At 47.0% G+C, this 14,208-nt stretch overlaps 1 protein-coding gene across 2 annotated transcripts in view; it reads left to right on the top strand.

The window, feature by feature from the left end:
- COQ8B (coenzyme Q8B) overlaps window positions 1–14,208 on the top strand; it is a 176,193-nt gene that overhangs the window by 66,304 nt on the left and 95,681 nt on the right. For both annotated transcript variants that reach the window (XM_085625773.1, XM_085625772.1), the window contains exon 7: window positions 5,269–5,354. In XM_085625773.1, the coding sequence (XP_085481899.1) occupies window positions 5,269–5,354 (86 nt within the window). The remainder of the gene's footprint in view (window positions 1–5,268; window positions 5,355–14,208) is intronic.

Raw genomic sequence — 14,208 nt, 5'->3', positions numbered from 1 at the left:
TATATATAGCCAACATATCTTTCATTCTCCTTTGCCCTAATTTAGCCGCAAATCTAAAAATACTACTGGTGTTTCTATTCATCTTTAATCTCACATTCTCGTCCTCATTAGTCCATTTCCCATCTCCAGAAAATGTTATCCCCAAATAACAGAAACTGTTGACCGATTGTATCTTAACTTTATCAATAAAGAAGGAAGATTTGGATTTCACCTTCTTTCCACAGGTCATAACAAAAGTCTTGGTCTTATTGACTACCAGTTTCCTATCTTTAATAAATAGCACAAATCTATCTATAAGACGTTGTAAACCATTCTGTGTTCGTGATAAAAGAACCGCATCATCTGCGTATAATAAAATTGGGGTAACGCTTCCGTCAATCAAAGGGGCGTCTGAGGGCAATTTGCTTAAAATCGAATCAATTTCATTAATAAATAAGGAAAATAAAAACTGAGCCAAGACGCACCCCTGACGAATTCCTCTTGCAACTTTAAAAAAGGGTGTACATTCTCCCATAGGACCATAACGTACTTTACATGAAAGTCCGGAGTATAGCCGAGCCAAAAAGTATACACACTCTTTGGGGGCACCGAGATCTAACAGGGTGTCCCATAAGATATTGTGATCTACAAGATCAAAGGCACTGCTCAGGTCTGCGAAACAGAGGAACAGATTGCCATCCTTAGCAACAGTATATTTATGTATAAGGAGGTCTAGATTAACGCACTGCTCCAACGTCCCCAGACCTTTCCTAAATCCGTATTGTGCCTTTGAAATTATCGAATTATCCTTGGCCCAAGTCTCAAGTCTATTTAAAATTATTCTGCTCATAATTTTTATAGATGCGTCTAGTAGGGAAATGGGACGATAGTTACTTGCCTCGGACCTGGAGCCTTTCTTAAAAAGGGGAATGATTATAGACTGGCCCCAGGAAATTGGCATCTGTCCCTCCACTGTTGCGTTAAAGAACCTGGTCAGAATGGGGGCCCACAGATGTAACTCGGATTTATATAAATCCAGCGGGACCCCATCCGGGCCAGGCGCCTTACCACCTTTGCTGTTACTTAGACCCTCGTAGACTTCGTCCAGACTAATAGCCAAGGGTAATCTTGGCCAGGTAAGCTCATTATCCTGAGGGGGATCTAAAATTGACCTATCCGGGTTAAAAATATTAAAAAAATGATGCATCCACGATTTACAGTCAACATGAGAGGTTATTTCAGGCACTGTATCATTTTTCAAAAAGGGACTATTTATGGTATCCCAGTATAATTTACTATCATTTGTATCTGCCGCAAAACTGAGATTGTTCCAGGCCTCCTCTTGAAGAGCTTTTTTCCTCTTAATAAGTGATGTTTTGTAAACAACACGACAATTTTTAATTATTGTAGAGTTTCGAGGTTTGGAGCTCAAAGCGCGTTTTATAGCATGGAGAGCCTGAGTGCAGCTTTTGTCAAACCATCCAGTGTTGATTTCTTTTTTCCCCCTATAAGGTTTTGTAAGTAGGTTGTCGATTGTTTCATTAATTGTACATAGGTGGTTAAGTACAACATGCGAGTGTACCTCATCGCCAATACAATAATTTACCTCCATGTTGCATTTTCTTAAGACCTCCTCCAACAATTTGTGTGGGACAACCTTTGTCCATTTGATCCTAAACCCATTAGGTCTTACTGCCTCGATATGATTAATACAATTGTTGGCATCCATGTTTTTGTGACCCCAACAATGCAGTGATAAAGAGATGCTATTGTGATCACTTAAAGTTTGCTCATTAACACACAAGTTAGAATATGCACTATCATTAGAAAGTAAAATGTGGTCAATGTATGAATTGGCTCCTCTTCCAGTAAAAGTTGGACAGTTTTCGTTAGTACTATTTTTCGTGCAACTTAACATATCCAAGTCAAACTTAGCTAGCATCATATTTAGGGCCGTGCCATAAGCGCAATGTGGGAAGTGTAAACAATCGGTTTCCCCCGTATTACCACATTCCCTTCTTAATCCGCATAAATTACTCGTGGCAAATGGGCAGGGACTTATGTTAAAATCACCCAACCAAAGGACGATTGACTGATGGCCTGAAACTGCCTGTGTCCTCTCAATTTCTTTTTCTAACTGGGTCAGAATTTTACCTCTGTCAGCAGTGAATACATTATTATAAAAATTTATCAGCAACAAATCTTTTCCTTTGTCAAACTCTAGACATAATACCTGAGAATAGACATCCACTGAAACACAACTTTTAATTTTGCAGGAGTTTAGTTTAGTTGATATTAAAAGCAAAAGGCCACCTTTGGCTCTTCCAGCAGTCAAACTCACTGCATTCAAACTGTGTGCTGAGTATCCCTCAATAAAAATGGGTTCTTCGCACCAGGTTTCCTGAAGGCATATTATGTCATACCCTATATTAATAAAATCCCTCCAGAAAGGGGAATCTAATTTACTTTTCAAACCTGCAATATTCCACGTAACAACGCGGTAACCTGTATTAGGGTCGCAGTTAACCACTATACAATCGTTTAGTGGATCTACAGGGGAGGGATCTGAATTTAAAAGGGAGTCTGTGATAGAGGGCAAGGTTATAATCCGAGTCCGTTGGGTTCCTATGCTCTCCCCATCAACTTGCACTTTATTAGATTCAGGTACAGAGGGCAAGAGAACAGTCGCTGCTTTATTAGACAAATCACAGATAGCTTGTTTGTCGTGCGACTTCCTGGTAATATCAAACAGTCAGTCGTTTTCCTCCAATGAGGACAGGGCAGAATATCGGTTAAAAAGGGGGAGAGTATAATCCCTCTGCCTGCTAGGTGGCTCGTTTCCGTGAGTATCCCCACTATTAAAATACATCGTGGCTCTCGGTGGCAAGTTAGGAGGGCAACCAACCCCCCCCCTAATTAAACCAAGTTCATAATGCTCGTACTGTTGGGGCCGTCGCAGTTGTGTGCAATTCAAATGACTGTAAAAATAACCTAGAGGTCTAACAGAGACTAAATTAACCTGGTTGGGTAAGGAGGCGGCTCTTAAGAGGACGGTGGCCACATGTTGTGGGTATTTAAAATTAACTATAATACAGTCCCCTCTGGTAGTTTTCCTGCCATCCCCTATCCAGCCAACTCTGCGAGTAGATAGTATATCGTTAGAAAATGCCAGCGGAAAACCACAGTTTTTGTTAAGCCAGGCAAGTGATTTATTTTTTAGAGAATCGTGAGTTTCCTGCCTGGAGTTAAGCATACAAGAGTCGACCTCAGGTACATTAATCAATACCACTGTGTAAGGTGCACACTGTGGTGGGAGGTTAACAATATGGTTTCTCTTGTGTTTAGTAGGCCCAATGGCATCTCCCTCAACTACAGGCTTCTGAATATTCTGTGGGCGTGTGTGTACAAAATGTGATTTGCCTGATGAAGTGGCTATAGTAGATGATGAATGTACTGGTAATACAATAGATGACGCGTTTATAGGCCGACATAACTGGCTGCTATCCCCCGGGGCCATGGAAGCTCCCTTACTGTAAGTACCAGACGGGTGCAAAATGGGGTCCAGGACGCAATCTGTTGGATTATGGTCCACAGGGGCCGAAACGGCCGGTTGGGGGGGTTGTCAGAGAGGAAGGTCGAATTACATAAGAATCCAAAAGACCTTTTAATCTGTCTACTTCTGAGGAAACTGAATCTAACTTCGCCAGCAAGGGGCTAATTAAAGCCTCCAGTTTGGACTCTAAGATTGATACCAGGTGTCCTATTGAGGCTGTATGAAGAAAAACCCCCTCGGCTTTATCATTAGGCCCTAATGTTTCTTTTAGTGAGTCTGGTGTAACCCCCCTGCTTGATTGAGGTGTACCTTGCTTTTTTAACTTACGAGTTACCACCCTCTTCACTGGTGCTTTCCTACACGCCCGCACTCTTCTCTGCATAGGAGAAGGAGTTGGGGTGGTCTTTGAACAGGGTACTACAATCTGTGAGGAGGTTGAGTCATTTAGGGAAATAGGGTCATCCATACTTTCAGCATTATCCACATCAGGGGGTACATCGACGTTCGCGTCTGCAGTGTCAGTATTAGCCCTACGACTTTCAGGAAGAGATGTTTTAGTATTAGGTGCTAATATGTCCGCTGGGGATACTTCAGGGCTCAATCTACCCAATGAGAGTCTCCTATCTTTGTTGATCTTGTTTACGACTTTTACAAGGTAGTTATCCATAGTCCTCTTTTCCCCTGTGCCGGATAGGTTAGATGACTTGGACTTCGACATCAATGATAACAAATGCGACAACTTGCGGGACAGGTGTATGTATGTGGAACTGGTTACTTACAAGTCCGTAAATAATCAAGAATCTGGGCCCAGCCCGGCCTCTACCGGCCCCGGACGGCCACAGACGGTCCCGCCCTTGTCCCGGGCTTCTCCCGGCGCCGCCCGCGCGCGGTCCCGCGACGCGGGAACAGCGCCATGAATTTATGCGCCTCCTGGCGCGCAAGTCGAGGTCACGTGGTTCGTGACCGCTAGGGCTCCTGGGTGTTGTGGTCCGGTCCGGTCTCCCCACTGCGGCCGCGCAAGATGGCAGTGCGGCGGCGGGAGCCGGGACCGCTTCAGGCAACGAGGGAGCGGCGGCAAGCAGCAAGGTCCACGGGTCACCAGGGCCAAGGAGATCCACGTCTCAGGTAAGTTATCGCAAGGAACCCCTTATCTTTGTCATCCACACTGCCTTTTTGAACGTGGGCCACCACCTTCCTCTCAGCTTCCTGTTGCTGTTTGCGTGAGGTTGGTCCTGTTTGTTGTTTTGATCATTGTTCCGATATGATTTCCTGTTAACTACTTGTTGATTTTGCTCCCCAGCTTGCCATTTGAAGTTAATGCTAAAGTCTGATATAGAATCAGTGGTTGTTTGTCTTTGCTGAAATGAGCAGTTTTCTGACGTCTTACTAAAGTTATCCTCTCTCACTCCTCCGAAGATCTCTTGTTAGCAGTCTGAGTTATCTCATCCTGGCTTCTGATGAGCTTTATATCTGCTGTTGGAGTGAGGGTGTGTTATGTTGGGTCTTGTAGCAGTGGGTTTTTCTTTTGTTGGGAAATGATCAGGGAGCCTGGTAGATTGTGGACCGGGATGGTTTTCCCTGGCAGTTTGTGAATGGTGAATTGGAAGTGACTGTACTTGTTGATTGCTCTGATTTAGTGGACTTGAGCCACAGGGGAGAAGGGAGGCCATTATTTCTTTGATATTCTTGCTTGTCTAATCCCAAGATGTTCTTATAAAGGGTTTAACTTCTTGTAGATAACAGCTTCATCAGCCCTCAGCTCCAGAAGATCTTTGAGCGTGTAAGACAAAGCGCCGACTTCATGCCAGCCTGGCAAATGACAGTAAGTATTCCGCAAAAGATTTAATAGCCTGCATCTACTGCCTCAGAAGAGTTTAATATATTGTGTGTCTTGGATTTACCTTTCAGCATATACTATGCAACCCAATGCAGCCCTCAACCATGTATAACCTATGTGTTAATCCTAAAACAAATGCATTCAGAAATGAAAAATCATATCCGGAGTATGTGTTGGCGGTAGATACATATGCTTAGTATATCCTACCATCTAGTGTTGTGGCCGGACCGTTGCAAGTTGTTTTTTTTCGAAGAAGTCTTCAAGTCACAAGGTGTTGTGACTCCTCCTCAATTGTGTATTGCTCATGTTCCTTGGCTCCTTTTGTTTTTTCCCGCCATCGGGTTCAGACGTCGATATCTCATCTCTGAGACCGGAGCTCAATTTCAGCAGCGAGGCCTTTCTCAGTGCATCATTTCCTTCAACCACTGCACAGACAATCCTGTACACTGGCTGGTGTTACCAAAGTCTTAATTCGCCCGCTCTTGCCGGGCCTTTTTTACAGTCACCATAATCCATACACTCTACGGCAGCAAGGGATGGAATAGACGCCCTTATGCTTCTGCCCCAAGTGCCATGCCAAATACCCCATGCAAGACCCACACAACGTGTGCAATCTCTTTGTCTCCAGAATACAGCGAGAGTTTGTGTGCCTGGTGTTCTGTTCTAAAAAGACACTTCGATAGCGAAGAGAACATTGTTGGGCCCTCTCCACCTTGCAATGAAGCACAGAAGATCTGCCTAACATTTCTGAGAACCAGTCACCATATCCCGAAGAAGAATTGGAAGGTACTGAGGCACAGACTGTGCCAACAGACATTCCCTTACTGCTGGCTAGCATTTGCGACAGCTCTGACTCTGATCCTTATCTACAAGGGCACGTGAGTACATCGGGAAAAGCCTCCCAAGCCCCCACAAAGACTGGTAAAGCAGCTTTCGGAACCCCACTGCCCTCTGGCCATGGTGGTCTCCAACAAAAGGCTCAGGAGCATACCAAACTCACTCTGCCTGTAAAACAATCGATACGTTTAAAGCCCTAGCATGCTGCTCAGTACCAGCACCAACACAATAAGGCTTGGCACCTCTGAAACAATACAAACTGTTGAAGCCGAAGCAACAAACATCGGACTTAAAGCAACCTTCAGTGCTGAAAGATCCTCAAGCTCTACCGGCACCGAAGCACACAGAGAAGCCGTCGGTGCCCAAACACTATACACTGAAGCCTACAGCAGGGTCGGAAATCGTGTCAACATCCAAAGCATCTTCAACATTGAAACAAGCTAAAACAGGCCCAGAACTTAAGCAAAATCCAGTTCAGCCCATTCTGGAGACAAACTGGACAAAGGACATCCAGACAGAGGGAAATTGGGGACAAAATCACCGCCATATATATTCCATACACTTTATAAACGATAAAGAACTTTCGAAGAGGAGATTATGGGACCAGCACCACTTAAAACTCCCAAGAAGAACAAGCATTGGCATAGCCAATAGGTCTCGCCTTTGGGAACTTATAAGTGTTTAGCCAGAGATATTGACTTTGCCTATGTCTTTAAGCTGTGCTGTACAGAAGTCTGCAGCATGCTGAAGAGTTATAATAATGAAGCGTCAAAAGCATTTTTGTTACCTTAGATATGACCAAAAAAGCATTATGTACAACTGAACGACCATATTAAACAAAGGACGGTCTAACGGCACCCGAGCCCAGTCACAATGCACAAGTTAAAGGCTGGCTATACGGTCATCAAACCCACACTGCAGCCATGAAGACTCATGGATCAGCAACGCATGCAAGTAACCAACCATTGCTACAAACCACACTCTGTTTCCCCAAGGCTTGCTGGCATGGAAGGATGGCCACCATCAACCCGAACAGAGCCATTCACAAACCACAGGTTGAATGCTGGGTGTGTGCTTCCTGGACCCAACACATGGTCCCAAACCACCACACGGTGTAGTCCTGGGGGATCAGGAGGATCTCCCAGCAAACGAGAAGAGTTGCAGATCACAGACCGCTGTGCCCAAGGCTCACTCACTGAAAATAACGTCCATCACAAGATGTAGCCACAGATTAAATGCTAAAGGATGGAGGACTCGCGCCCAACTGACCTCAATCACAGGTGACAAGCCAGCCCCAGAGGCCCACAACCATCACCACACTGTTGGGCATAGATCCACTGCCTGGAAACAACCAGATTCAGTCACAAACCGTGCGCTAAACCTCTGTTAGCCACTACTCGGAGAAGTACGTCTCTCTGCAACCAACAGCAAAGGAACAGTAACACAAAAAAGTGGGACTGCTGGGTCACCTTCTGCGATGAGCGCCTGCCCACAGCCAGCAACAGAGCCCAATCACGTAGCCAGATCTAAAGGTTGCCCGCATCCTTTGACGTGTAGCCCCAGAGCACCAATGCATGAGGAGGGAGACCTGCAGTCACCACAAATCATAACTACAGCAGTCCCCACAAACCACGCCCACTAGTATCAGCAGCGCACGTAAACGCCTGCGACCAAACCAAGTTACCACACGCACACACTCCTGTTTTCATGCAGAGAATAATTAAAACACCCGACACCCCGCATCCAGAGTCTTTAATTGTACACCCCTCTTAGTCAGACACTTCTAGGACTGCGAGGATCAGATATATCCTCCAGACATGTCTGAGCGGTTTTATTAGACCAGACACCTCTCTGTGTCAGACAGACTTAAGTGGCTGTAATAGCCAGGGCTGTAAATAGACACCACTGCCATTCTGACGATACAGCATCTCTTTTTAGGTCGAGGACGTCCGGTCTGCCGAAAGGCAGAACCGGAAGTCGGAGATTTAATGACTTGGAGAAGAGGGGCTTGAAACCGCCCCTCTTCTCCCCTGTTCTCCATTGGCTGGCCTCTTGAATGCTGGCCAGCCATTGGAGAAGAGGTCAGTCATTCAGATTAGGCCACGTCCTTTTCGGATCGGGGGGCGTGTTTTTTGCAAGAAGTCTCAAGGAGGAGACAACAGCAAAACACGCCCCCAAATCCGAAAACGACGCTGCCTTTCTCCGAGGCATTTCTGCTCTGCCTCGGAGAAAGGCGGTGGTGTCTTCCGGTGCGAGTCCGTTGATCCGTGGGTGGCGAAGGGAGGAATCACGCTCCGTATTGCTGCTGTGTGTCAACGCCTTCTTGTTTCCTTCGATCATGCGAGAGTCACTTTAACATAATCCTGACTGAAAACCCATCGCGCCCGAAACTGTTGCCACAGAAGGGGGATGCTACAAAATATTATTTTCTTTTGGTTTAATGGGTTCAAGAAGTCGTGTTTCGCAGACATCCGACCAGAGCTTAAAACGCATACAAAAGCAGCGCTTAACCCGAGGCAGATTCGCGGCGCTGTGGTTGGTGGGAGCAGGTTTTTTTTATCCTTTGACAGGTTCAGTCTCCCTTTACCCATTTTGTAAAGAAACGTAAACACGTATCATAATATTTAGAATCAGAAACCAGCCCCCTGAACTGTTTTATTACTGCACACACACTGCGGGACATTTGCCTACTTTTAATTATGCGCTATCTTCCATCTCTGCTTTAATGACAGCCCCCCAACCCCCCACTCCCGCCCCTGCCCCAGAGAGAGGGGATCGGTGTCTTTTCACGGCGTCCCCTAAGTCTATAGACCAGCTCAGTTTGAGGCGCGTCGTTACAAGATTTCGGCGTTAGTGAGCCTTTATCTAAGCAGCAGACACTTTCACAACCCAGCACCCCTCCTCCCCGCGCCCCTTTTTGTGTTGTCTCTTCCCCTCCCGGGGGCTGTTTGACAAAGGCAGTGTGTTAACTAACGCTTTTGTTTAACTCCGCAATTTCTATTCAAAACATTCTTTGAGCCCGGCCCTGCTGCGTGCCGTGTTTGTTATTAGTTCTTAGAGGCGAGCTTACAAGGAAGCGAGGTGGTATTGGCTTTTTTAAAGGTAGGGTGCACAATTATCTTTTAAAGAAGTAACATTAACTCAAATAACATTATTGAGGCGCCCACTGTGCGTTCCCATCCGTCGCATTACAACGCCAAGAGCTTTAACTCTAAAAACAGGCAACACCTATTATTACATTGCGAATACTTTTTGAAATTTATTTATTTGGTTTTGAGTAAATATAGTAAACGTGTAAAACTTGTTTTTTATCTCTGCTGTTGGGCAGAAGGGAGGTGAAGGTGTTATAGTTGGGCTTCTGTTATGGTGCTGTTCTATTCTGGGCAACCCGCCCTTTCTCCTTGTAATGCGCAGTAGAATGATTCCACTCGAGTCCGTTGATCCGTGGATGGCGAAGGGAGGAATCACGCTCCGTATTGCTGCTGTGTGTCAACGCCTTCCTGTTTCCTTCGATCGTGTGAGAGTCACTGTAACATAATCCTGACTGAAAACCCATCGCGCCCGAAACTGTTGCCACAGAAGGGGGATGCTACAAAATATTTTTTTTTTTTTGGTTTAATGGGTCCAAAATGTGTTTTTACTGGTGTGTAACTTTCTGCGAAATTGTGCAGGCTGTGTGCAGCGCAGCCTTGGTGCTGCAGTCGTTGGTTTAGAAGCTCTTTTGGCGTGGTGTTTTATAGGGACAATAAACATGGAAGAAGTCAGAGTCACGGGGGTGCCAGGCCAGCCGTCCCACCCTTGTGTCAGTGCGGCGGTGTTGTGTGCCGTTTATAGCCTCGCAGAGGTGATTCAAGAGCGGGTGTGTGCTTTACTCCCCATTCTGCCAATGATTAAGCCTCATGTGCATTTACAATGCAATGGTCTCGGCATTGGTAAAGTTAGAGCTATTGGCATTGCTCATGACATTATTGTTGTTTATGTTTTTTGTTTTTAAAGCATTTAAAGAAACGGCATTGTCATGAGCAATGCCAATAGCTCTAACTTTAACAATGCCGAGACCGTTGCATTGTAAATGCTTGTTTTACCCATGCAAGTCTAAGGGTTGTTACAGATGGGACACCGCCTGTAGCCATATAACTTTGAAAAGCTGTCATACACCTACTATTCATGTGGGTACATTTGATGAATTGTAAACAGACACCTTCCTCAGTCGAGCAATCCCGAGAGGCTGCAAATGATCGAATAACTTCCTCATTCACACAGAAATTGAGGGACTAACAACAAACACTTAAATCACTGGGACAAGTCATATCGTGTTTTATAACGTGTATTGACGGTAGCTAGACGGGTATACAACCTGAAACTGTAGCTGAACAAACCCTCCCTAATTTACACAGTTTTGTTGAGTCTCTGAAAGATCTACAGCTGGCATACGTAAATGCACACAGGTATACAAGCCAGTGACTGAATCAATAACACTTCGAATACAAAGAATCTGAGGTTTTTTTTTAACATGACTCTACCTCCCTTTGGACTGGTGCTCAAAGGCAGAAATCTGAACGGGTTAAGGGGATACAGGGACCTCTCTCATGGGTGCCGCAGTGTGCAAACCCTTTAGGGGTTTTGAGGGTGAGGTGAATACAACTAGAGATCTATTTGGGTGACCAAACACAGGGTTCCTTCAGAGATCTGCTCCATCAAACTAGAAACCTCATTTAGTCCAGTCCACTTCAATACTTTGTCCTGGGAAATGCTGTTCAAGATTAGCTTCCAAGGGAAGACATAAGTAACAGTTTATATTAAAGAAATGGATGCAATATTCTTCTGAGAGACGTAGGATCAGTCAAATAATCAGTGTAGAGTGTGTGTGGGTCGCAGGCGAGGCCATATGTGTAACATGCATTGAATGGGAATGTTACACCCCGCCACCCCCCATCACCTAACTCTTCTCTCCTACAGCAACTGCCAGTGAAGGATCACGGAAAAGCGATGAGGGATCTCGGAGCCGCCGAACTCGTACCTGCCCACTCCAGACTGCATGCCTGAAGTCCTCCCTTTCCGCTGCGTCCTTACAGCGGCTTACAACCCCACACACACACACTCCTTCCAGCTATGCCCACTGTCTCTACCACCAAGCTCGGCTCCTCCTTCCAGAGCCACGCCGATTCCGTTCTGTTGCCCCTAGGAGTCCACATTACCTGGGGTTTCCTGACCTCGGCATCGGGACCACCTGCTGTGCACGAACCTCGCAGCCGCCCTTTCACCCACCGTAGTGACTAGTTGCCGCTAAGAGGAAAAACACTTCGCAACGGCGCTACATCACGTGACCATCACGTCACGAAACATCAACCCACCTTAAAAAACAAGCCTGCGAGTGGTGCGCGCGCGCCACTGCGAGCCATGGCCTATTGGTGTCTATTACGCGCACCAAGCGCGTAATAGACACCAATAGGCCATGGGCGGAGCAATGCGCCCGCCTTTGGCCAATTGCGTGGTCTTTTATAAAAAGACGCACACGAAGGCCAATCGCGTACCACAAAAGGAATCGCACACACACGAGCGTGTGCGATTGCTAGGTCAGCATGAATACCCCGTTTTTCACCTACTAAATGTCTCGCACATGCACCGCTAGGCGCGAGACCTAAAAATAGCTATTTTCCATATATCAAGTTTGTTGTTGGTGTTCGTAGAGAGTTCAGGATGAATTTTGCTACACTCTTGAAAAACGAGTAAACAGGCATTGTGGGGTATTGGCAAGCACGGATATGACAGAAATAAAATGTCAAATATAGCAAAATAAACCTTGGTAAGAGTTAATTATCATTCTGGGTCACATGATCTCTTCTGATATCTGGAAGTTTCTAGGGCATAATACAAAGGCCCAACTCCACCGGAGCGTCATTTGACGCTCCGTCTGCGCACAATGCTGAGCCATGTATATACAAGACCACACAAAGCCACTGTACGCAGCTTTGCTTGGGCTTGTAAATGTGCCCCCCTTTCACGCATTACTGTGTGAAAGGGGCGTTCCATTGGTGTTGCTGTGTGTGTTCCTATGCAACATCCATGGATTCTGACACATTCCAAGACGTACAAGATCTCGTAAACCTGGGAATGCGTCCGGTTCTAACGCTTCCCCAGGGGAGGCGATAAAGTAGTGTAACGAGGAGAAATACCTTTATTTCTCCTCGTTTTTTGCTCTTTTTAAGTGTGCTGCATTCTGCAGCACACATAAAAGGAGGACAACACCATCAATGATGGTTTTTGTGCAGGAAGGTCTTCCTTCCTGCACAAAAACAATCATCCCTGCAACGCAGGCACCCTTGCACCATGGTGCTAGATGGCTTGCAGCACTGCGCTGCGTCATTTTCTAGTAAATACACCCCTCTGCTTGATACAAGGCAGCCTGCTGAGGCGTAGGCTAGAGTTCGAGGCATGTGGGCTGCTGAATTCATATCTGTGCATAGATCGCCGCCTAGTGTTGGGTCCGGACGATTGCACATTGTTGTCCTGGAAGAGTCTTCGAAGTATCACGAGATAGGTGACTCCTCCCCTGGACCACAGTGCGCATGGGCATCCTCTCCATCCTTAGATTGTTTTTTTCCGCCATTGGGTTCGGATGCGCTTATCTTAGCTCAAGTTAGGAAAATTCAGTTTAAGGCCAAAAGGTCTTTAGTTATCGTCGGTACTGTTCCCGTTCGGTGTCGACTAGTTTCTTTAGTGCTTTAGCACCTTCTTCCAGCTTTTCGGATCCGCTTGGTCCGAACATCAAACTTCGATCGACGATGGAATCGAGGACTCCATTCAAAAGGTGTCCTTTATGCCACGCGAAATACCCACACATCGACGTCCACCCGGTATGCAACAAATGTCTCTCACCGGATCACGATGAGTCGAAATGTATGGCCTGTGCCAGATTCCGCTCGAAGAAGACTCTCCGGAATCGACGGGCAGCGAGATTGGAGGCGCAGCAATCGGCGCCTGCCCCGACCAACATCTTTAGCACCGAAGACGAGGACGCCGAGAGCGTGGAAGACGTAGACTCCAGCCCCGCTTCCGAACACGATTCCCGATCGGAAGACGACGATGAGGTGATCTTTCAGAGAGAAGAAGTCGTCGAAGAGGTCGGAGACTACGATGAGGCCTTTGGGGCCGAGGAAGATAGCTCCAGCGAGGAGCTAGGCCCACCCATCGATACGGAGGCCGAACAAATAAATCGTCATAAGGTTCCGGTCGAGGGATCGCCTTCGGGCCTTACCCGAGATCAATCTCACGGTTCTTCGGCCCCGCCTCGAACATTTTGCAAGAGCCATTATTATCGAAGACGACTGGATTCCATTCAGTGAAACCGAAACCATCCATCGCGCCAGTTCCATCGAAAACGAAAGTGAAACTGGTTGTGATCGGCTCGAAGGCCTCAAAGCCCTCCACTCCTTCTACGCCGGCAAAGGTCATCGGCTCCGACCGCGCAAAAAGGGATTTCGGTGCCGAGCTCACCGCAGCGGATACGGGTGCCGAGCCAAAGAAAAAGGCCCTCGGTCCCCACAAGGCACCTCGCCCTCTGGCACCGAAGACATCGGCCCCGACCACCAAGTCTGCGTCGACGTCTAAAACGGCAGCGCCTGCCAAGTCATCGACTCCAACAAGCGTCGATACCTCCCTTTGGATCGATGACCCCATGACTGCAAAAAAGTCGGGGGCCGCTTCGACGCCTACCTCCAAGGTGCCGACCGGCTCCAAAGAGCCATCTGCGTTCACCGTGCAACAGGTCTCGGCATCGTTGCAACGCATCAGAGAACGGGCAGCCCTCCACTCTACGTCGGGTCCCGACACGCACAAGGCTTCGAAGACACCCTCGGCGCCGACCAACATCACGTTTGGGTTGCCGCCGCCTACGGCGCCGAAACTGTTCGAGATTCGGACACATGTCCGCCAACCACAGTCCCCATCCACAGGACAAACAGATCTCGCGCCTTCACAGCCACGATTTATCGACGCCAAC

The sequence above is a fragment of the Triturus cristatus genome, chromosome 9 (genome assembly GCF_964204655.1).
Source record: "Triturus cristatus chromosome 9, aTriCri1.1, whole genome shotgun sequence".
NCBI classification, from domain to species: Eukaryota; Metazoa; Chordata; class Amphibia; order Caudata; family Salamandridae; genus Triturus; species Triturus cristatus.
This window is presented reverse-complemented; position numbering and strand designations above follow the sequence as displayed.